Raw genomic sequence first — 25,113 nt, forward strand, 5'->3', positions numbered from 1 at the left:
TTCCCTTGCTCTCCAGGTGGGTGCCTGATTTCCAAACTTTAATTGTTTTCCCTTGCTCTCCAGGTGGGTGTCTGATTGCCAAAACATTAATTGTATTCCTTTGCTCTTCAGGTGGGCGCCTGATTTCCAAAACTTTAACTGTATTCCCTTGCTCTCCAGGTGGGCGCCTGATTGTCAAAATTTTAACTGTATTCCCTTGCTCTTCAAGTGGGCGCCTGATTGCCAAAACATTAACTGTATTCCCTTGCTCTCCAGGTGAGCGCTTGATTTCCAACACTTGTGCCTGGTTTTCCCTCAAAACTTGACTCGTTTTTCCTTGTTCTCCAGGTGGGTTCCTGATTGCTGAACTTGAACCATCTTCCTTTGAATATTGCTGCTTTCCCTTTGTTCTCCAGGTGGGCGCATGATTGCTGAGCTTGACCCACTTTCCTTTGAACTTGTGTCATCTTCCCTTGTTTCTCCAGGTGGGCGCCTGATTGCTGAACCTGAATTGTTTTCTCTTGAGGTTGCTTTTCCTTGGAACTGTCTTCCTTGTTTTCCAAGCGGATGCCTAATTGCTGAGCCTGACTTGTCCTCTTCTTGAAATTTCTTTTCTTTTGAACTGTCTTCCCTTGTTTCTCCAGGTGGGTGCCTGATTTCAACAAAATAGACAAAACAAAAGAAATTTTCCTGCCCCAGTTTGATATTGGGAATATCTGTGAGTGTTAACCGATTTTTGTTATCAAGACAAATTCTAAACTAAATTCCTTTATCCTAAAAATTTCAAACCAAACTTCCTCTCAAAAGTGAAAACTTAAATGTCAAATTGTACTTCCCAAAAGTGGACCTCTTGTCAGACTTTGTCATTTGCGAGGGTATCAAAACTTTACTAAATCCTGTTATCCAGGAGGGTACTGGAACTTACTGTCGAGCCTGTCTAGCACCTATTTTCCTCAATGAGGGGTTCCTCCAAAACAAAAATAATTCATGTCCTTCCGAGCCTATCTGGCACCTGTTTTCCTCACAGAGGGTTCCTCCGAAACAAACAAAATTTCCTGAACATGTTTCAATCAAAGAATAATCTTGTCAGTTTGAAAATGTGGTGGTTAGTTTGCGGCATTCTTGTTGAAGGTGGCCCTTACGCAATTGTGCTTTGCTTTGACTGTCCGCCTTGAACTGGCCAAGAATTATTTGCCTTTCTGACTGAATTCCAACCACAGGACCCTGAATGACCGGAATGCTCTACACTCAACCCGTTGTTTTACATTTCTGTCCTTCCAATTTGAACCTCTGTATCTTCCACAAAATTCACAAACCACTCGACCGCCTGGACTTTCATTAACACCTTATTTTTCACTTTCGCATCATGCTATTTCTGGTAAGTTGTGGCCGCAATTTGCTATGTGCAATTTTGGAAGTTGGTAGTAAGCCTTGAAATCCTTTATTACTTGCTTAAACAAGGCTGACATTGGAAAAACCTTAGAGAGATAAACGTAAAAGAAATGAAATGCAATGACTTCAAGAGTTATGAGTAGGGAAGAAAAATCAAAACAGAAGGATTGTTTGAGGAAATAAAGGAAAAGGGACTTATCTGAGTGAAGCTGCTGGCACCAACGATCATAACATGCACCTTGGATTAAACAAGTCCATTTAGTCAATCCTTTTCGGTCTTCACACTTTATGCATGGGGTTTCCATAATCCGATTCCTTTGAAAAGTCAACAACCTTATTCGGATTGCAGTGCCCTGAAGGATTTTCACCAGCAAACTTCTCTCATTTATTCATCTCTCAACTCAGCGTTGCCTTACGGTGCCTGTGAGGGTTTTAACTAGTAAGACTCTCTCATTTTTGTAATTTCTCTCAGCTTTCCATCGCCTTACGGTGCCCGAGAGGGTTTTTACCAATAAGACTCTCTCATTTTTTTCCTTTTTCCTGCTTAGACCGGAGTGTTGCCCCTGATATGAATCACACCTCTACTTGCTTGACTTGGCATCTCTCGAAGACTAGTCAGAAGGTATTTCTTTGGACTGTAATGTGGGATTTTGGATAGGATTAGAAAGAAAGGATATCAAAGGCTCAAAACAACTTGAATAGGTTCAAAATTACAACTTTTGGAATTAGATTTCTTATAACAACCACAACTTCTGCCCCAGTTTCTTTGCTTGGCGACTTTTGAATTTTATTTTGATGGGACCGAACCGTGAGGCTGACTACGTATCCTTAAAAGGAATCAGGTCGAACGTAGTTCATGTCATAGGAATTGCTTTGTTGTTGTTATTTTTCTCTTTCTTTTCTCTCTCTTTTCCTTTTCTTTTCTCTTCTTTTTTTTCTTTTCTTTTTTTTTCTTTTTTTTCTTTTTCTTCCTCTTTTCTTTTCTCTTTTCATCTTTACTTACCTTTTGCGTTCATGTTTCTAAATTTTGTTATTGATTCCAAAAGAGGGGTATGAAAGGAAATAAATAAGGCTCAACGGGGTAACAAAGGATAAAGTATTTAGATAGTAGAATAAAATGCCTTCGTTATTCCAATCTTCAAAATATGCCAAGTACAAACAACAATTAGACAAACCAAAGAAAACATATATAATATCTTTTAACTGCATCAAAGTTGATAGCCATATCAACACATTTGCCTTCTATATCCGTTAAATATAAAGCACCATTGGACAACACTCTTGTTACAATGAACGGCCCCTGCCAATTTGGGGCGAACTTGCCTTTCGCTTCAGCCTGATGAGGAAGGATGCGTTTCAATACTTGCTAACCCACTTCGAATTTCCGCGGACACACCCTCTTGTTGTATGCCCTCGCCATTCTCTTTTTATACAACTGGCCATGACACACTGCTGCCAATGTTTTCTCATCAATCAAACTCAATTGCTCCAGGCATGTTTTGACCCACTCATCATCATCAATTTCGGCTTCAGCAACAATCCAAAGGGATGGAATTTCAACTTCCACGGGTATCACTGCTTTAGTGTCATATACCAACAAATAAGGAGTTGCACCTACTGAAGTGCGAACAGTAGTGCGATAACCCAGCAGTGCAAAGGGAAACTTTTCATGCCATTGCTTGGAACCCTGCACCATTTTCCGAAGTATCTTCTTTATGTTCTTGTTGGCTGCCTCGACTGCTCCATTCACCTTGGGGCAGTATAGGTTGGAATTGCGATGCTTAATCTTAAACTGTTGACATACCTCTTTCATTAGATGACTGTTAAGATTAGCACCATTATCTGTGATGATCGCCTTTGGGATTCTGATTTGACAAATGATATTTGAATGAAAAAATTGACCACTGCCTTCTTGGTCACAGATTTGAAAGTTTTAGCTTCAACCCACTTAGTGAAATAGTCAATGGCCACCAGAATGAACCTGTGTCCATTGGATGTTGCTGGTTCAATTGGTCCGATGACATCTATACCCCAAGCAACAAAGGGCCATGGTGCGGACATTGTGTGCACTTCAGATGGCAGAGAATGAATCAAATCTCCGTGTACTTGGCATTGATGACATGTGCGCACAAAACTGATGCAATATCGCTCCATTGTGAGCCAATAATAACCTGCTCGAAGAATTTTCTTTGCCAGAACATACCCACTCATATGCGGTTTGCAGACTCCGAAATGCACTTCGGTCATGATAGTCGTGGCTTGTCTAGCATCTATGCATCTTAACAATCCAAGATCTGGAGTTCTTTTGTACAAAACTCCTCCATTGAAGAAAATCCGCTTGCCAAATGTCGAATTGTTCTCTTTTGATCCCCCGTGGCTTGTACTGGATATGCCCCCGACCTGATGTACTCCCTGATATCGTAGAACCAAGGTGCGCCATCAAGTTCTTCTTCCACCATGTTACAGTAAGCATGCTAATCACGGACCTGAATATGCAAAGGGTCGACAGAAGCCTTATATGGATGATGTAACATCGACGCTAGAGTAGCCAAAGCATCAGCAACCTCATCGTGGATCCTAAGGATATGCCTGAACTCCACTGATCTGAACCACGGACAGAGATCCTGCAGACATTGCCGATATGGTATGAGCTTCAAATCTTGAGTCTCCCATTCTCTCTGAATCTGGTGCACCAACAGATTTGAATCCCCCAAAACCAGTACTTCTTGGACTCCCATGTACACAACCAACCTTAAACCCAAAATGCACGCTTTGTATTCAGCCATATTGTTGGTATAGTAGAAACAAAGCTGAGTTGTGACAGGGTAGTGGTGCTCTATTTCAGAAATGAGTACAGCTCCTATTCCAACGCCTTTCATGTTAGCAGCCCCATCAAAGAAGAGTTTCCAACCGGGCTTTTCAACATTCTCAACCTCGTCGATATGCATTACCTCTTCATTAGGAAAGTAAGTCTGCAAAGGTTTATATTCTTCATCCACTAGGTTCTCAGCCAAGTGATCGGCCAAAGCTTGGGCTTTCATTGTCGTCCGAGTCACATATACGATGTCAAACTCTATGAGCAAGATCTGTCATTTTGTGAGCCTTCCTGTGGGCATGGGCTTCTAAAAGATATACTTCAAAGGATCCACGCGAGAGATGAGGTAAGTAGTGTAGGATGGCAAGCAATGCTTCAACTTCTGTGCTACCCAAGTTAGGGCACAACATGTCCTCTCAAGGAGAGTATACTTAACCTCATAAGATGTGAACTTCTTATTAAGATAGTAGATGGCCTGCTCTTTCCTGCCAGTGATGTCATGCTGACCCAACACACAACCAAATGAATTATTCAGGACTGTCAAATAAAGAATCAAACGTCTCACAGGTTCCGGCGGGACCAACATAGGTGGGTTCAACAAATACTCTTTGATCTTATCAAATGCTTCTTGGCACTTATCAGTCCATTTAACCACTGCATCCTTCTTTAGTAACTCAAAGATAGGCTCACAAGTTGTCGTGAACTGAGCAATAAACCTGCTGATGTAGTTCAGCCTCCCTAGTAGACTCAACCCCTCGGTCTTGTTCTTTGGTGGTGGTAACTCCTGGATAGCCTTGATTTTTGACAGATCCAACTCAATGCACTGCCGACTAACTATGAACCCCAACAGTTTCCCAGATGGAATACCAAATGCACACTTTGTAGGGTTGAGCTTGAGATTGTACCTGCGGAGCCTTTGGAAAAACTTCCTCAAATCTCTGACGTGGTCAGACTGCTTCCTTGACTTTATGATCACATCATCCACGTAAACCTCAATCTCCTTGTGTATCATGTCATGGAATATGGTAGTCATTGCCCTCATGTAAGTTTCCCCAGCGTTTTTCAAACCGAATGGCATGACCCAGTAGCAATATGTTTCCCACGGCGTAATGAATGTCGTATTTTCTGCATCTTCCTCGTCCATTAAAATCTGATGATACCCCACATAGCAGTCCACAAAAGACCAAATCTCATGCTTGGCATAGTTATCAATCAAAATGTGGATATTTGGTAGTGGGAAATTGTCCATGGACTGGCTTTGTTGAGGTCATGGTAATCAACATATACTCTGGTCTTACCATCTTTCTTTGGCACAGGCACAACATTGGCTAATCACGTGGGATACCGTGTGACTCGAATAACCTTTGCGTCAAGCTGCTTTGTGAGTTCTTCTTTAATCTTCACAATCATGTCCATTTTGAACTTTCTCAATTTTTGTTTGACGGGAGGGAATGCTGGATCAATTAGCAATTTGTGGACCACCAAATTGGTACTCAAGCCTAGCATATCATCATACGACCATGCAAAAATATCATTATACTCAAACAATGCTTTAATTATTTCTTCCCTGATTTGCGATTCAAGATGGACACTTATCTTAGTTTCTCTAACATTATCTGGATCCCCTAGATTGATTGCTTACCGTTTTATTTAGATTAGGCTTGGTTTTCTTCAAAATGACTTACTTCCTTACTAATCTCTTCAAAGGCCTCATCCTCATCATATTCTAATTCATCATCACACTCTATTTCTTGGATTATTATTTCAGAATTAGATTGACTTTTAAGACTTATCCGAAGATTCCTCATGCATGTCATGTCATTGAAATAGCATAAAAAGAACTGTATAGAGAAGAAAAGAAAACAAAAAAATAAAACTATCAGGAATGATGAAAAAGGGAAATTGCATTTCATTGAAAATAAAGGATAACAGGGTTTATACGTCAACAAGCGGAAAATAAAAATCTGGGTCACAACCCTAGAATGACCCAGATAGAAAGGAAAATAAAACAAACTAGCAAGACTCCTTCCGAGTAGGGAGAGGAGTAGTCTTCCAACTGTTAAGCTTTACATTCGGCCCGACGAACTGCACGTCTGCTTTGAGATCCTTCTCCAACTTCTACCATGTTCACATCATCAAACAACCTCTGGAACCTTTCAATTAACTATTCATCAATATCAACCACAGAACTTGGAACTGTCGTCACTGGGCATTTCCTGGCACCGAGCTTGACAAAAGACCTGGAGAGATGCGGGATAGGCTTCGGAAGTGCCCACGCCTTCTATTTAAACTTTCTAGCCCTTTTCACATCTGATGTTGTGGGTTTGAATCCAGGACCGAACGTACCCAAGTTTTCAGGGAGGAACACTAGCTGTATGATACACTGCAAGGATGCAACCAGATCTTTACCTGGCATGAAGCCATTTTTCAGCATTTTAGAGGCCACCATGACGGATGCAGAGGCTATCTTTGGAGTTGGAACACATTTCCCTTCTGGAACCTTCTCGACCGGCACTGTTTCAAAAACTTGATAGACCCAAGGCCCTTTGTCATCTTCGGACTTAATGAATGGGACAGAGGCATCATTGTGAGCACACAAATTCTCCTCACCATGCACGACGATCTCCTGCCAATCCCACTCGAACTTGACCATCTGGTGTAAGGTGGACGGGACTGCTTTGGTGGCATGGATCCAAGGTCAACCTAACAGCAAATTGTAAGAGACGACCACATCCAGTACCTGGATCTCCATGGTGAATTCCACCGGTCCTATTGTCAATTCAAGCACTATATCACCAACCAAGTCTTTTCCTCCACCATCAAAACCTCGGACGCATATGTTGTTCTTGTGAATTCTCTCATCATCAACTTTCAACTTGTTCAGAGTAGAGAGAGGGTAGGTGTTTGCACTGGAACCATTGTCAACTAACACCCTAATGACCACAGAATCTTCACATTTTACTGTAAGATAGAGAGCTTTGTTGTGTTCAGTATCTTCCACAGGCAATTCATCATCAGAGAAGGCGGCCCTGTTCACCTCAAATATTTTGTTGGCGATCTTTTCCAGATGGTTACCTAAAATTTTGTCGGGTACATGAGCTTCGTTCAGAATTTTCATCAGGGCCCGACGATGTTCGTCTGAGTGTATCAACAATGATAGCAAGGAAATCTGAGCAGGCATCTTTCTCAACTGCTCCACGATGGAGTAATCTTGTACCTTCATTTTCCTCAAAAACTCCTCCGCCTTTTCTTCAATGACTGCTTTCTTTACTAAAACTCGGTTATCTCTGGATGTTTTAGCTTTCCTTAACTCTTCCGGAGCAAAGCATCTCCCTGAAAGAGTTAACCCCTAGGCCTCATTAACTTCTTCTTTCACTTTCTTTCCTTTGTAGGTCACTATCACCCATTCATAGTTCTATGGGATAGCCTTGGTGTTGATTACCGGCAACTAGGTTACAGGCTCGATGATGACAGGATCAGTACGGGCACCCTCTACAATTATGATAAGCTTTTTTGCCAACCCTGGCATGATCATTTTGACTTTTCTTACTTTGATATAACATCACTTGGGGATCCTTTCTTAACTACCACAGATGGTTCACCGTTTGTCGTGCTCAATTTGTTCACTGATCCTTCAACCATTAGTTTTTTTACTAGCTTGACCTCACTTGACCGAATCATCATTACGGACTGTGAAGGCTTCTTGGGCTCCCCCCTATGTATTATCTCGATCATGTTCATTCCCTCATGGGCTGGAAATTGGTTCTGGTTGATGTCAGGTGCCTCTGGGGTTTGGACTTCAATCTGGTTTGTGTCAATAAGCTCCTGGATGGCATTTTTCAAGTGTCAGCATTTCTCTGTATCATGCCCCGGAGTACTAGAACAATATTCACAGCTCACGGAGTAATCAAGATTCTTTGGAGGAGGGTTCAGCAATTTCGACTCAATCAGCCTTAGCATATCCAACTACCTCAATCTATGGAATAAACTGGTATAAGACTCCCTTAACGGGGTGAAAGTTTTTTTCGCTGCAACCTCTCATTTTTGAATGCTGGATTGGGTCGGAAACCTAGGCCGGCAGGGTTTCGGTAGGCTTGTGGGGTGGGTGGGTAAGCATTTTGTGGAGTTGGGTAGGTGTTTTGTGGGGCTGGGACATGTCATTGTGATTAAGCAGGAGGTTGAGTATATGTCTGGGCGTGGTGGACAGAAATTTGAGGGTCTGGTGATGGGAAGTAATGCTGGGGTAGATTATATGGGGTTTGGGTGTAGGTTCGGCGGTGGGGTCGAGGCTGAGTATAATGGTATGACGGGCCCCTGGGTCCAAACCATGATCCTGAATCAATTGTTTCCATATCTTCTTTCTTCTTTCCGATCACTCCTCCGGTACCGTTTTGGATGGCTTGGGTAGTTTCTTTGATGGCCGAGTAGCTCATGATTTTGCTTGATTTAAGCCCTTCTTCCACCATGCCACCCATCTTCACTACCTCGTTGAAAGACTTGCCTATGGCCGATATCAGATGGACAAAGTAAGTAGGTTCCAGAGCCTGCAGAAAATACTCCACCATTTCACTCTCCTCCATCGGGGTGTTAACTCTTGCCTCTTGTTCTCTCCAGCAAAAACTATATTCCCTGAAACTTTCACTAGGCTTCTTCTCGATCTTAGTCAGAGACAAATGATCTGGGACGATCTCAATGTTGTATTGGAAATGACGAGCAAATGCTTCGGCCAAATCATCCCAGGTATATCATCTGCTATGATCCTGACGAGTGTACCACTCTAATGCCGAGCCACTCAGACTCTGGCTAAAGTATATGATCAACAGCTCATCTTTCCCACCAGCTCCTCTTATTTTACTGTAGAATCCCCTCAAATGGGCCATCGGGTCTCTGTGCCCGCCATATAGATCGAATTTAGGCATCTTGAATCCCACCAGCAACTGAACATCGGGAAATAAACATAAATCCTTGTAGGCTACGCTCACCTGGCCTCCCAATCCCTGCATGTTTCTGAATGATTGTTCCAGGCTTCTAACCTTCCTGAACATCTCCTCCCGTTCTGGGTTTTTAGGTAGTTTCTCAGTCTCAACTAGGAGGTCGAAATGAGAAGTGTAGGAGTAATGTTGTGGGACCTTGAAAGTAGGCTTTGGGGGATAGTATTGGTTATCTTGGGTCTGGAATAATTGCTTACTGGAGGATCGATAGAGTGTAGCGGGTAGGGGTGCCACAAAAATAGGGGTGGCTGGCGGAGAGGGGTATGGGATAGGTTTAGGTGGTGGTGCTTGTGGGGTTTTGGAAGTAGTGCCTTGGTAGTGGTGGTAAATGGGGAAACCTGGAGATGAATAAACAGTGGGAGGTTCTTGGGATTGAGCCAGCGGCAGGACGAAAGCAGGGTTGGTGGGGTACGATGGTGGTGGATTCCCTTTCACCCATGCCTGGTACATCTCTATCATCTGGTGTTTCAACTTATATAACTCCTCTTTCAGATTAACATCGGACTCTTCCCCCTCTCTTGACGGATCAATATTACTTGCATCCAGTCCTTGGTCAGCCATGATCAACTTGTCTTTGGACCCGGTGTTGTACGGGTGAGTTGCCAAAATGCCAAACATACTAACCATCTGCCTGAACTTGATGACAACAAGCAAACTTGTTAGCGATTAAGAGCTTAGCAGATAGGCAATCGCACGTTGGTGATGCAATGCACCTAAGTAGTTAAACATTTCTATTATGCATTTGAACAGCTGCTTGCGTTATCCCGACTTTCACTAATTTTCATTTTGCAATTTCTTCCTCTCTTTTTCCATTCCTGCTTTTCTTTGCTTGATTCTTGTTTTTATTCTTTTATTCACTCATTTTTCCCTCTCTTGTTTTGCCATTATTTCCTTCCCATAGTTTTTCTTGTTTGCTCTCCTTTTTTCATGCCATTGTTATGATCGAATCTTATGGGGATTGCCTACGTATCATGACCCCACATGAATCAGACCAAGCATAGTTCTGGGAACATGTGCGAAATAAATAATAAAAAAACATTTTTTGGGGTTTTCAAATGTCATAAAATAAAATAAATAAAACATCTTGATTACGGCAACTTCCCCTACAGATTTAAACATAAAGACTAACAGACTCGATGAGTGGACCGACAACTTCAAAAGAAAACTAAAAATACAGACTTGAAATGAACTAACAAACTGACAATACAGACTCGAAAATAAACTAACAAAAACAAACTCGAACAAACAAAGTTAAGAATATATAAGTGTTTCAACTCTGCGGACCTTTGCGCCATGTCTTCTTGGAGGTGAAACAAGTCATCCATGATCTGTCGGACAAAAATCATAACTGAAGCGAAGAACATGGACCTGGTCATGTCTTCACACTTGTTGCATTTCATCACATTGTAGTCCGCAATTCTCCCAACCCTTTCCCTGATAATACCCTTCTCTTGTAGCAATCGTTCGATCTGTTGAGATCTGGCATCCAAAACTTGTTCGGTTGTATGATTTTGCTCTTGAAGTTGCTGTAGGTCTTTCTCTAGGTGTGCCATCAGGGTATAGCAGTGCTCCCTTTTTGCTTTGAAGTCCCTCGCCTGCTTAGCCATTTCATTCTCAAGGACATTGACCTTTTTCTTTATACTCACCATTCCTTTGTCATACTTCTCCTTCAGTTGCCGAATGAAACTGGCCCACCCCTCCGCATTCTTAGCTAACTTAGCTCGGGCATTTGCTAGCTCCGATTCAATCTTTTGCAAATCATCCTCATAATCATGTACTTTTATGTAAGGATGTAGATGAGATTTTCATCTTTTCTGCTTGTGCTCGGGTTCTCAGCTGCTATTCTCATTTTTCGAACTTGGGCTCAGAGAGCTTCATTCTCTTGGGCCAACCTTCTTCCTTTACCTTCAGCTTCTTGTTCCTGGAGATCATTATTGAATTCCATGTCTCTCAGCTTCTTTTCCAAGGTGTGAATCGCAGCTTGATATTTCTTCTCTTTTTCTACCCAGGTCAACCTTTCTTGGATTTTATCATCAAAAGCTTGAACATGAGGTCTCTTGGCAGGCCTCTCCGGCTCGGGCTCGGGTTTAGGCTCTGGTTCATTGTTTACACAAGACCTTTTCTCAATCCATGCGGCATAATTTGGATCCACTTCCCCATTTACAACATCTGGTACCTGGGTGCCATTTTTCAGATACCGGTAGCCATTCCAATCCTACTAAACTAGAGTTTCGGGAAATGCAGCTTCTAGATGTAGCTCAATGACCTGGGTGGTTAGATCTTCATCTTCGGGCACCACTTGATATCTTCCCAACTGCCTTAAGATCCTCTGTGGTGTATATGGTTAGATACTCCTCACACCCATCAGCCTTAGGTAACCCTTGGTAATTGTCATGTATATGGCTTCCGTCATTGGGAGCCATCCTATAGTCCACTCAACCTGACTTGCTTTGAGAGCTTTCAAGTGGGAGACCCAAGCTTCAAACCCTTCTGGCACGTTGTGGTCTTTCTCCCTTTCCTCATAACTCGTAATGAAGTTATCTGGGCTTGAACCATAACTCATGAATTTGGGGTGATGGTAGAGGTGCTCGATCAACCACATTTGTAGAAGAATATTGCAATCTTCAAAGAATTGAGCCCTAGCTTTGCATAATGTCAACGCTCGATAAATGTATGCCAGCACTAATGAGAAAAGTGTATGATCTTCCTTGGTAGTGAGGATTTGTGCAATTCTAACCATACGAGTATCCACTGTCCCTTCCGTATTTAGAAAGACCATGATCCCTAAAAATGCCACAATAAAAGCGAACTGACGATGAATTTGCCAAAGGCCCTTATCTCGTTTGTTGCTCAAACCCTTTTCATGCATTTCGAACCCAGCTGAGTGCCCGAACCTGAAGTACAAGAAGTGGAAAGAACAACACCCTTTGCTTACATGGGCCTTTTTCATCTGTTTACTGATATTCAGAAGGTCAAAGAACTTGTGCACCAAAGGATCCCTTGGAAATATAAGTTGTTGTTTCCTCAAATCCCGGCCAAACTCAATATACCCGTCCATTTCCTCCAAAGTAGGGGTGATATCAAAGTCCAAGAAACGAAAAATATTGTGGACAGGGTCCCAAAAAGTTACCAAAGCCTTGATTAAATCTTCCCGCTGTTTGATTTTCAAAATGTTTATACGGGCACCCAACCGTTTTTTCACCCAGTTCTGACCATCTTCATCTAGATCATTCCACCACATACGCACTACAACTGAGCCTGTTTTCTGACCACTTCTGACGGGTTCTGGGTAGTGTTCATTTGTGACGGGTCCTGGACAATATTCATTTGTACCTGTGGAGGGTTAAGGTTAGGTTTGACTCCGGTGGACCCTTTTTGTAAAACAAGTTTTTCAATTTCTACAAGAAAAATCAATGGACCGTGATTCCTTCACCTATATGCTAATTTTAGCAAAAATGATCGTTTTGCAAACGTGGCCCCTTCCCAATTCCAAATGAATTTTGAGGCCGGGGAGGACTATTTTATGGAAAAATGACACTTCACCGACAGACTTGTCCGTTCTTTTACAAAAGTAGCCCTTCGACAACTGAAGATACTCTAAGGCTATTTTGGCAAGAATGGATTAAGGCACTACCGAAGCTGGATCAGCTTATATTTTTACCAAAACCGCAAACTACATTTACTTGACCATTTACTCTTTTTTTTCTTTTTTTTTGAAAGAAATAAGGCTGAACCTTATGTAGGTTGCCTACGTATCCCACATCTGGTGAGAATCAGACCTGCGTAGTTCGGTCAGCTTTGACACATTTGAAAAGGACACAGTATTGACTCTTTTGAAATGACTCTCTTTCCTTTCCTCTCTTTTTTTTGAAAAATTTTTGGCAGACTTTCGGGACATTTCCAAATACCGGGGATTTTTCAGAATTGGGTTTTATTTCCTTCCCTACATCACTCTTGGTTTTTCTTTTGCTTTATTTCTCCTAGCCGATCAGCATGCAAGTCGAAACAAATAAATATTCACATAGCACATAGGATGCATCATGATGGTCCGTTATTTTGGGTACACTTGTCCTAGACGGACCCAACCCCTGTGTTGAGTCCCCTAAGTCAAATGCACATGATGCAAACAAACGTTCCTACTAGAGATTCGGCATGAGGCTGTGTTTTTCTAGGTTTAAATCCTAGGGTTGTGTTCTAGACTTGGGTTACCCGAGCAGACAACTAGGGCCGAAAAGGGGGCAACGTACCGGGAGCACTCAAGTCTACTCGGCCTTGTTGCTGGACCAGCCTCGTTCTATTTGGTATAATTTCTACAGAAAAAGTGGGTCACGCGAACGTGTGCACCATTTTCAGAAGACTCAGAGGGGTGGCGTAAGAAGACACTTATATTCAATTCAAATAATATTAAAGTGGTAAACAGATAGCATTTGGCACAAAAGGCTCACAAAATACAGTAATATTAACAATAAATAAAGCCAAGTATAATCACAAAAACAAGCTCGAATTCTTGAACCCTGAACCAGAGATTCTGGGTTCTTGTCCCCAGCAGAGTCGCCAGAGCTGTCACACCTCCTTTTTCCTACACCCGAAGGGGTATAAGGGAGTTTTTTTCCAATTTAAGTGACAATCAAAACGAGATTATTGTTTAAGGTCAGAGTCACCACTTGGGATAATTTATGGTGTCCCAAGTCACCAGTTTAAAATCCTGAGTCGAGGAAGTTTGACTCTATTTACGGTCTACGAACACAGAAATCCGGGTAAGGAATTCTGTTAACCCGAGAGAAGGTGTTAGGCATTTTCGAGTTCCGTGGTTCTAGCACGGTCGCTTTGATCATACTTGGCTTGATTGAATTGTTTAATTACTCATTTTAGAACCTATGTGCTTTTGCCTCTTTTAATTAAAAAATTATCTTGAAACGGGTCACGCGTACGTGTACCCATTTATTTGGCACGTCAAAAATCATGTCACGTGAACGTGTCTACAATTAATAATGCTTTACTATTATTAAGAAAATTTGGCCGAAGTTGCGCGAACGCATACTTTGGTTTTGTTTTTAGAGATCGTAATCATGTCACGCGAACGTGTCCACAACCATGATAGTATATTAAACGTGCCTGAAGCGAACTACGAAAATTTATCATTTTTATATCTAGGTTATAAGATTAATACGAGGGCCATGAGCAATTAAATTATGGATGGCGCACCTCGAACTATATGAACTAAATTTAATTAAAGGCATATTAAAACAATTTTATTATTAAGAAAAGTTTGATCGAAGTTGCGCGAACGCATACTTCGAATTGGTTTTTAGAATTGTAACCATGCCACGCGAACGTGTACACAACCACAATTGTATTTTTTAACACGTGCCTAAAGGCTTTTCTACGAGTGCTCATTTTTAATATATAACCAAAGTATTTGTGAGGGCCATAGATGATATAATGAAATGGCACACCTCACTCTATTCTTTAAAAGTCATATTTAACTAGGCCTAAATGCTTGCATTGGCTAATGGTTTGAACTTAATAGAGTTATTAGTTGTAAGCAAATTGGGCAATGGGTTATTTCAAGGAAGTGGGCCAGCGTACAAATTCCTTGGCCATTAAAATCAAACGACCAAATTGCCGATAAATGACAAGAGAGCTGGGCCTTGGGGGATGAATCCAGAAATGAGGGAAAGGGTCCTGAGACACACGAGCCTGATTTGGGCCAGGCAGTCTCACTTGGGCCATTATTAGGCCTGGCCATTTTAAGGGATATGGTTTAGCATATTTGTTCTGCAACCCTTCAAGTATTTGTTACACCTTGAGTAACCCAAACACTAATCTACATTAAACTAAGCCAATTTCAACAAATCAAATAACAGATAATCACCATCTCATTTGAATCCAAACTGCAGAAAATTAGCACACTATACACTCAACGAATCCTCAGGTCACATACATTTAAAAATTGAAACTACTACTAGCTGATGTTGAACTCACACATATAGTGATTCTAATAGTAGGGATACTCCAGACATTTAAACTAAGTATTACAATGGCAACAATGGCTCCTAAACTTATTCAGATACTTAAACCAAAAGCCAAAACAGCAAAATCATGATAGGGGGTTCAACCAAACTAAAACCAATATAATAAGCTGGAACCCGATCCAAACTTGAAACAAGATATAAACAATAATAACATGGAGGGATACAGGAAGGCCATACAACAAAACCAACTCAATATAGGAAACATGAATAGACTCTAACGACCATGAACTAATATTCAGCCAATTAACATTCATCTATAGATTTCCAACTCGATTACATGCTTCAAATCTGAGCTTCACATATCAGTAAGGTCCAAGAGGTACATGGAGGTAAAGATAAAGCAAAAGAGTGAGGATTTCAGCAGTAGCAGTAACTCAGCAAATCAACACAGCCACGTTTAGCTTCATTAAACCATTTTTAAAAATCAGATAGTTCAGAAATCCTTTGAAACTCCTAAACTATTACTAACAATAAATCAAAGACCAATTCCCAGCAATTTTCGACCCAAAAGATGCAGAAAATTCTTTTGTTTTTCAAGGTATGAATGGCTGCTTTAAAATGAAAGAAGAGAGCTCTTATATAGGCACTCCTAAGACAGCCCTAGCCTAATTAACTAATTCCCCTTCTACCCCTTTTATTCTTAATCATTTTACCCTTTTAACCCTTCAAAATATCTGAAACCTCCCTCCTCTTAACAAACCAGCCCCAACCCTATCCCCTAGAAGCTTCCCATAACAGAAAAATATTCCCCCAGCCCTCAAATACCTAAAACACCCCTTGACACCCCTAGATTTACATCCAAAATGAATCCCACATGGGTCAGATTTGACCCAAGACCCAAACCAAATGAACGGCCTCTTTGAACCAGGTCAGAGATGACCAAAAAGCCCAATCCACCAAAATGATCAAATAAAAATCAAATTCAATGATTAACAAGAAAAGAAAACATTCCAGAACTAAATGATTTTTTATGATTAACCCTGACATATGTTATTGACCAATTGAAAATAAACCCTAAATAAACTAAGATCAATTCAATTAACAAAGAAAACATGACTAAAATAACGAAACAAATATAAACGTAAAAGTAATAATAATATTTTAAAAAAATAGATAAATTATGCAAGAACAGAGTCAGGAAAGAAAAGAGGGGAAAGGTACCAATTCTTGCCGAAATGAATTGACAACTTGAGACGACTCGACTAACGATGAGATGAGTCGAAGTTTGGCCGGAATCCAGTGAGTCAGTCAAAATCCGACATTCTCGTAATGACTCAAAACTTTCGTCAATCGATTGCTCTCGTTGAGAGCAATCTATTAATGTAAGATTCGAGTTAAAATGAGCCAAAATTGGAGCAAAGATCAGAGAAAGAAAGGGAAATTAGGGCTTGCATTTTCCGTTTTCAGATCCGAAATTGGATAAATTTGGTTGGATTCTAAGGAAAGATACTGATGAATTTGGGAAGAAGGATGGGTAAGGATTGCATGGTTGAATTTTGGGGTGGTTTGGAGCACGTCGTCGGCCAGTAAGGGTTTGGGGATTTGGGGCGGCTGGGTTCAATTAGGGTTTGGTTAGAGACAGATTGAGGTGGGTTTGAATAGTTTAGGGGGTGGGTTCGGACATATATATTGGGGTAGAGTGATCAGTCCGGACCGTTAGATCACATAAGATCAACGACCAGGATAGGGAATGATGGAACGACATCGTTTGGCTTGGGTATGGTGTTGAACTGGGTTAAAGGGATTGGGTTGGGGCGTATTGGGCCACAGACTTGGTTTGGGTTTCCACTGAATTAGCCCAATTCGGGGCTTTAAAATAAACTCTCAACTTCTTTATATTTTATTTTCTTTTACACTTCTTTTTTTATAATTAATTAAAACCCTAAATTAAATCCTAAATTGATCTAATTTATAAAATTAAATTAATTATCTATTATAAAAAATATAAAAAATCATTTAATCCTAAATCAAAAAAGAAAAACTACTATTCTGAAATTAAAAGCTGAAAATGTAAAAGTAAGCCAATTTTTTGTGATTTTCAAATTTAATAAAGTGAATAATTAACTAATTAATCCTAAAATTGTAAAAATGAAACCTAAATGCAATGCATGGTATTTTTGGCATTTTCATGACTTTAACAAAAATAAACATGCATAGAAAATGCAAACAATTAGCACGAATTCCCACAAAAATCCTATAACACTGTAAAAAATAAAAATAAAATTATTTTTCTTGAATTTTATAGGAGTAATTCACATAGAGCAAAAATCACGTGCTCATGTGATCTTCAAGGAACTGTGTTGCCTTGCTCCCGATGAACTGCCTCCCGTTATCGCATGTTATTTTGGATGGGATGATCCCATATGAAGTTGATGACTTCTTTTTCTCTTATTTTTTTCGAAGGCCTGCGTTTCCACCCATTTTGAAAAGTAGTCAGTCATAAATAAAATGAATCTGGCTTTACCTGGTGCCGTCGGCAGAGGACCAACGATGTCTATTCCCCATTTCATGAATGGCCATGGTGATAAAACGGAATGTAGTTGCTCGCCGGGCTGGTGAGTCATGGGAGCGAATCTCTGTCATTTGTCGCACTTTCGGACGAATTCTTTGGTGTCTTTTTCCAAGTTGTCCCAATAGTAGCCTACTCTGATCACCTTCCGGATTAAGGAATCGGCGCCGGATTGATTTCCACAAGTACCCTCGTGAATTTCTCGGAGTACATAATCTGTGTCACCTGGCCCTAGGCATACTGCCATGGGGCCATCGAAGGTCTCCTGTACAGGGTCTCATTTTCATCGAGTGAGAACTGGGCTGCTTTGGTTCACAGGGCCCTTGATTCTTTTGGATTTGCGGGCAACTTCCCGTCCTTTCAATAATCAATATATTTATTCCTCCAATCCCATGTTAGGCTAGTGGAATTAATCTCTACGTGATTTCCTCAACCACTGATTTAAACAATTGGACAACAGCCCCGGGGAGTAGGTCCTCTTCTTCAACAGAAGATCCCAAATTAGCGAGGGCGTCGGCCTCGCTGTTCTGCTCTTGAGGTACATGGAATAAGGTCCATTCTTTGAAGCAAAGCAGTGCGACTTGGATTTTGTCCAAGTATCTCTGCATCCTATCTTCTCGAGCTTCGTAGCTCCCATTCACCTAGCTTACTATGAGGAGTGAATCACATTTCGCCTTGACAATCTCGGCTCCCAAGCTTTTTTCAGTTCTAAACTTGCAATTATAGCCTCGTACTCGGCTTCATTGTTAGTCAATTTTGCGGTTTTTATGGATTGTCTGATTACTTCGCCAACGGGTGGCTTTAGGACTATACCGAGCCTGGATCCTCTTATGTTTGTGGTTCCATCTGTGAACAGGGTCCATACCCCAAAAGAATGCCTGATTTTAATAAAAGTTCCCTCTCTACCTCGGGTACGAGGGAGGGCGAGAAATTGGCCACGAAGTCTGCCAGAATTTGGGACTTGATAGTCGTTCGAGGTTGATACTCGATATCATAACCTCCGAGTTCGATGGCCCATTTGGCCAATCGGCCCGATAGCTCGAGTTTGAGCAGTATGCTCCGAAAGGGGTACGTTGACAGAATGCAGATACGGTGACATTGAAAATAGGGCTTCAGCTTTCGTGATGCGTTTATTAGCGTGAGAGCCAATTTTTCTAGATGGGGATACCGGGTTTCGGCGTCCCCCAAGGTCTGGCTTATATAATAAACAGGAAATTGCATACCTTTCTCCTCTCGAACCAGTACGCCGCTTACCTCTATTTCGAACACGGCCAGGTACAGATATAGTGTTTCATCCTCCTTTGGCGTATGCAATAAAGGTGGACTAGTCAGATATCGTTTTAGTTCCTCTAAGGCGTGTTGGCATTCTGGATTCCATTCGAAGTTGTTCTTTCTTTTGAGTAAAGAGAAGAAATGATGGCTCTTGTCTGATGACCTTGATATGAATCTGACCAGGGCTGCTATCCGCCTTGTTAGCCATTGTACGACCTTTACATTGTTCACCACTGTGATTTCTTCGATGGCCTTTATTTTGTTAGGATTAATCTCGATCCCCCTATTTGATACCATGAAGCCCAAGAATTTAACCGAACCCACTCCGAAGGCGCACTTCTCAGGGTTGAGCTTCATGTTGTAACTTTTGAGGATGTCGAAAGCTTCCTGCAAATAAGGCAAATGGTCCTCTGGACACAGGGACTTAACTATCACATCATCAATATATACCTCCATTGACTTACCTACTTGATGCTCAAACATTTTATTAACTAGGCGTCGGTAGTTGCCCCCGCGTTATTTAGCCCGAAGGGCATTATATTGTAGCAGTAAGTACCATACTTTGTGATGAATGAGGTTTTTTCCCTGTCCTTGGGGTCCATCTGGATTTGATTATACCCCGAGTAGGCATCGAGAAAGGTGAGGGTCTCGTGGCCGGCCGTAGAATCGATCAGACGATCGATATTAGGCAATGGGAAGAAATCTTTGGGACACGCTTTATTTAAGTTTTTATAATCTACGCACATTCTTAGCTTGTTTCCCTTTTTTGGCACCACTACTATGTTGGCTAGCCATTCGGGGTACTTTACCTCTCTATTGGATCCTATTTTAAGAAGTTTCATTACTTCTTCTTTGATGAAGGCATATTTTACCTCGGACTGTGGTCTTCTCTTCTGCTTTATGGGTTTAAACTTGGGATCGACGCTCAGCCTGTGGGAGGTTATTTCTGGCAGAATTCCTGTCATATCTAAATGGGACCAAGCGAAACAGTCGATATTATTACTAAGAAATTGAATGAACCCTTTCCTGAGTTCGGGGGTTAACCCCGTTCCCAGGTATACTTTACGATCCAGGAGGTGTTCGATTAAAATGGTCTGCTCCAGCTCTTCGACTGTCGATTTAGTTGCATTTGCTTCATTGGGGGCAATGAAGGTCCGAAGAGCGAAGAAATCTTCTTTGTCATCCTCGGTGATCTATGTGTTCCTAACCTCGTCTGAGATTGGGTGTGTGGGGATCGGCGCTTATGGTGAACTGTGAACATTTCTTTCGTCGCCCGCTGTTCTCCATGTATGGTCGTTATGTCGTCCTTCGTGGGAAATTTTATCACCTGGTGTAAGGTTGATGGTACTGCCCTCATGTTGTGTATCCAAGGCCTGCCGAGCAATGTATTATACCTCATGTCACTGTCGATGACTTGGAACTCGGTGTTCTGAATCGCGCTGGACGTGTTGATCGGGAGGGTGATCTCTTCTTTCGTTACTTTCCCGGTCTTGTTGAAGCCGTGGAGAGCTCGAGGGATGGGGGCGACTTGATCGAGCAGCCCCAGTCATCCTACTACCTTTGATCTAATTATGTTGGCCGAGCTGCCTGGATCCACGAGCACGTATTTTATCCTGCTATTGTTTAAAAGAAACGAGATTACCAGTGCGTCGTTGTGCGGTTATATCATGGCCTCGAGGTCCTCCTCGCTGAACATGAGGGTGTCTTTGGGCATGCGATTTTGGGTCAGTCCCTCTTCTGTGGTGGACGTTTTCGTCCGTTTGAACATGGGTCCTTGGGGGACATTGGTTCCTCCAATAATCATATGGATGTCGTGTCGGAGAGTCTCCCCTTCCGCCCGGGTTGAGTTTTGTGGTGGTGTATCAACATCTGGAATAGCCATGTCCTTCTCTTTGTGGTTTATGAGGTTGTTGTTCTCAACTCTGTTCACCGAGCCAGACATTTTGTCCTGAAATCGAAGATCTTGGACAAGAAAAAGTATGAAAGGCAATTTGCGTTGTGTAATGAAACCAGCAAGAAAATAATCACTATTATTTTTAGCCCCACGGTGGGCGCCAAACTGTTTATCGTGAAAATGGTAATGACAATTAAATTTGTTGATGGGACTCTAAAAATACGTGATTTATTTTTATGCTAGTTGTTAAGTAGTTGATGCTAGATATATGAAGATAAAAGAGGAAATGCGAGCTAAAATGGAATTATAATCGAACCGGGGGGTTTAGCTTTTCGGGCATCGGATTGACCAATGCAGGACCTCGAGGTCGATGCCTGGGCTCGGGCTCGAGCTATCGGGGATAATTGGGGAAGCGCTAACAGTTAGGACATGTTAAGGGAGGCTCTTTATGGCCAATGACAAGCAATAAATGGAGAACAAGTATGAACGCAATAAATGAAGGTAATAATCTCGAGAGAGTGTATGAGAAAGCAAAGAGAGTATTCTTCTATATTTCTTGTGAAGCGGATGGAACAACAGGGTTTATAAAGTGCCAAGGATCCCCCTTATATAGGAGGGAAAATCTCAACATAGTACAAGATACATTAATTATAAAGATGGGGGAATGAGACAACTAGATAGCATTAGGCTCTGTCAATGTCAGCTACATGCCTTGGGAACTCCCCTCTCCCCTATTATAGCTGTTAGCATGCGCTTCCCCCCGGGGCCGAAACTCGACGGCTCCCGAAGGTGGGTCTCAACCTTGGCTTCGAAACTCGAAAAGCATGTTCGCAAAGCAACTTGATGACGGGAAAATCGGGCTCTCGATTTTACCGCATACAGAAAATGAGCTCGTCTTGAAAGTAAGAGAAAGTAAAATATTATTTCTCCACCATTAACACATATTTCACGCATGACGTACACAAATTATTCCTTCAACCCACACAGTCAAGGAACCTTTGTTCTGTTTCCTTTATTCGGCTAACCTTGTGTCCCAAGACGTTGACTTATTTGTCTTCTTTGTTAAGAGGGTATTTGGTTAAACTTATAAGTTGGTCAAACTAGTTTATAACTATTTTGTGGCTTATTTACGTGTTTGATAAAATTGAAAGAGCTTATAAGTTAAAAATAAGTCAAAAGTCATAAGTTGATCACCCCTAGCTTATGAATTTTTAGCTTATAAGTACTTTAAATTTGACCAAGATTTTTACTATTTTATCCTTAAAATATTCTTTTTTACAACAAAACTCCTACATCGATAATCACTGCCTCAAGTATTTGTTTTCAACCTAAACCCCCCGCCTCTTCAAGTCTGCGATTCTCATTGACTATTTAAGATAAGCAAATTTTCTATTCCTTTGCATATTTGTATCAATGTAATTGTGTATTAATCTTTGAACTGTATCTAATAAATGATGACATATCAAATTTTTGGTGTATTGCTTTCTAAGTGTTGTGCCGATGAAGACAATGTTTGTTTCTCTTTAAATATTTTGTTCTATTTAGGTTTTTTTTTTTTACTGAAAAACTTTTGTTAGATTATTAATTATTATAACTTATGATTATATGTTTATCATAAAATAAATTATATTTATTACAGAAATTATCTTATCTAAGCACAACTGTATTTAAAATAAAATGACAAATAGAATATTTTGTATATGAATCGTTCTAGAATCTTAAATTTTGAAGATATTACGCCCTTATAAGTGTAACAGTTCTAAGGTAATTTAAGTCATTTTAACAGAAAAAGAGCTTATCAGCATTTTTTTATCAAATACTGCAGCAGCATATTATCAATTTCAGCACTTGTATCGAAACACTAAAAAAAATAAATTATACAAAAATTATATTCCCTCCATTCCAATTTACGTGAACCTATTTGACTAGGCATGGAGTTTAAGAAAAAATGAAGACTTTTGGAATTTGTGGTCCTAAACAAGTCAAAAAGGGGTCCAGAGTATTTGTGCGGTTATAAAAGTTTCTTATTAAGGGAACAATTGTATGTTTAAGCTAAATTGTTACCAAATTTAGAAAGGGGTCATTCTTTTTGGAACGGACCAAAAAGAAAATATGTTCACATAAACTGGAATAAAGTGAGTAACTTTTAACAACTTTACAACTCAAAAAACTATAAAAATAAACTTTAAATAAAAATATTTATGTAAGACTAAAGAACCTATTCACAGAATTTTGCTTTAGGTACATTTAAGGCTGTATTGTTGGCCGAGCCCAGCCCGGGACCGCCTCGGGACCGCGAGACCACGGGCCAAACGGGCCGGTTCAAACGGTCCGGTCCCAAACGATCCTAGGAGCCCACTGTGGGCCGGTCCTCCAGGTTGAGGCCGCGAGCCCGGGACCCTGGTTCAACTTGGCCAAACGGGCCCAAAGGCTATTTTTCAAAAAAAAAAAATTAAAATTGGCCAACGATAGGAAGTTTAAAAACTAGCCATTGGCCTGCCATTTTAGCCGTTTGGCTTTTTAAAAAATAGTCATTTGGCCCCCAAGCTTTGTTTTAACCCCAAACTTTTTATAATTACACTTTTTCTCTATTTTCAACTATAAATACCCCCTCATTCTTTCATTTTTACTCACAAAATCATCAATCTCTCTCTAATTTTCTTCTATAATTGCTTACTTTATTATTGCAATTTGTGAAAAATTGTAAAGTTGGTGAATTTGTATTCAAGTCTTCAACGTATACAATTTTCAAGAAGTTGTTCGTCAATTCGGTAAACTCGTTCCAACTCTTTAAGTTTTAATATTATAGTTTTGTTTGTTTTAGTTTGTATAATTATAATTAATATGGACTTTTCTTCGAAAAAAATATTTGGTGGTAAGGGTAAGGGAAAATCTAAAATTGGTGAATCTAGTCGCCAAGCTACTACTCCTCCCCCGGCTCCCCGACCCAGACCTGTTACCCGTCCTCCCCCACCTGTTATTCTTGATAGCGATAACCCTTATTTTCAATTTTTCGATAGTCAATTTTGCCATGATGTTGCACCAGGTCAACAATTAAATGATGAAGTTCTGAATGCTCTTTATGGTAATCAAACTATCGACGAAAATGATGATTTAGATGAAACGCAACCGGATTTAGATGATACACTTACTAATCCTGTTGTTAACCCAACTGATAATAATCCAAAATGATGCCTCTCCTGACCCTCCTGTAGTAGCCCCTACTTTTAATAGACAACCTTCTAGACGGCTCGAAACACCTCTTGTTTGAAACTTTTTTACTCAACTAAGAGCTCAAAATAAGGCTAAGTGTAAAACTTGTGGGGCTTTGATGGTGCATAAATATACTGGAGACCGTAGCGGTACAGGTAGTTTGACTAGACACATTAAGATACACCCTAGAGATAAAGCTAGATATCTTCAAATGAAAGTTGCGCAAGAGGGGACAAGTGTAGGTACTGACGTTAACCCTAGTATCGGGTCAAATCTAGTTCAACCGGGAATTAACACTGTTACTAGTGGCATTTTATATTATGATCCAAATAAAGATCGTGAAGAATTAGCAAAAATGGTTATTGTTATGTGCTTACCTTATAGTTTTCCTTCTAGCCCTCACTTTGTGCATTATATTAGAAGAGTTTTTAATCATACTTATAAAGGATGGCCTCGCGCAACCGTAAAGAGTGATATTTATAAATATAAACATGAATATGAACAATATTTGCGCTATTTATTTACTCATATAGATTGTCGCATTGCTATTACTACTGATATTGGTAGAAGTGGTAATGACTGTGATTATCTTACTGTAACCCCTCATTGGATTGATGAGGAATGGAAAATGCAAAAATGCATTATTGCTTATAGAATAATTAATTCACGTCACACATGTAAGTTTATAGCTAACACAGTTGCAGATATTTGTAGATATTTTTGCATTAGAGATAAAATAATATTAGTTTCAATGGACAATGCTTCTAGTAACACTAATGCTATAGGCTTGCTTACAACTACACTAAATCCTACATTTAGTAATATTTTCCATATTAGATGTATTTGTCATATTTACTATTTAATCGTCGGTGATGGTATGAAAATTTTAAATATGAAAATTGAAAAGGTTAAAATAGCTCGTAATTGGCTTTTTTATTCAAACCATAGAAGTAGACTTAGAGAATATTTTAAAAAATGTGATGAATTTGGCCTTAGAGAAAGAAAGGTTCCTA

General features: G+C 40.5%; 1 protein-coding gene across 1 annotated transcript; it reads right to left on the minus strand.

The window, feature by feature from the left end:
* Positions 1–3,845: 3,845 nt before the first annotated feature.
* On the minus strand, positions 3,846–4,412 carry LOC138889369 (uncharacterized). Its single transcript, XM_070172670.1, has one exon. The coding sequence runs from the start codon at positions 4,410–4,412 to the stop codon at positions 3,846–3,848; it is 567 nt and encodes a 188-aa protein (XP_070028771.1).
* Between the last annotated feature and the right edge of the window lie 20,701 nt (positions 4,413–25,113).

The sequence above is a fragment of the Nicotiana sylvestris genome, chromosome 4 (assembly GCF_000393655.2).
Source record: "Nicotiana sylvestris chromosome 4, ASM39365v2, whole genome shotgun sequence".
In the NCBI taxonomy this organism is placed as follows: Eukaryota; Viridiplantae; Streptophyta; class Magnoliopsida; order Solanales; family Solanaceae; genus Nicotiana; species Nicotiana sylvestris.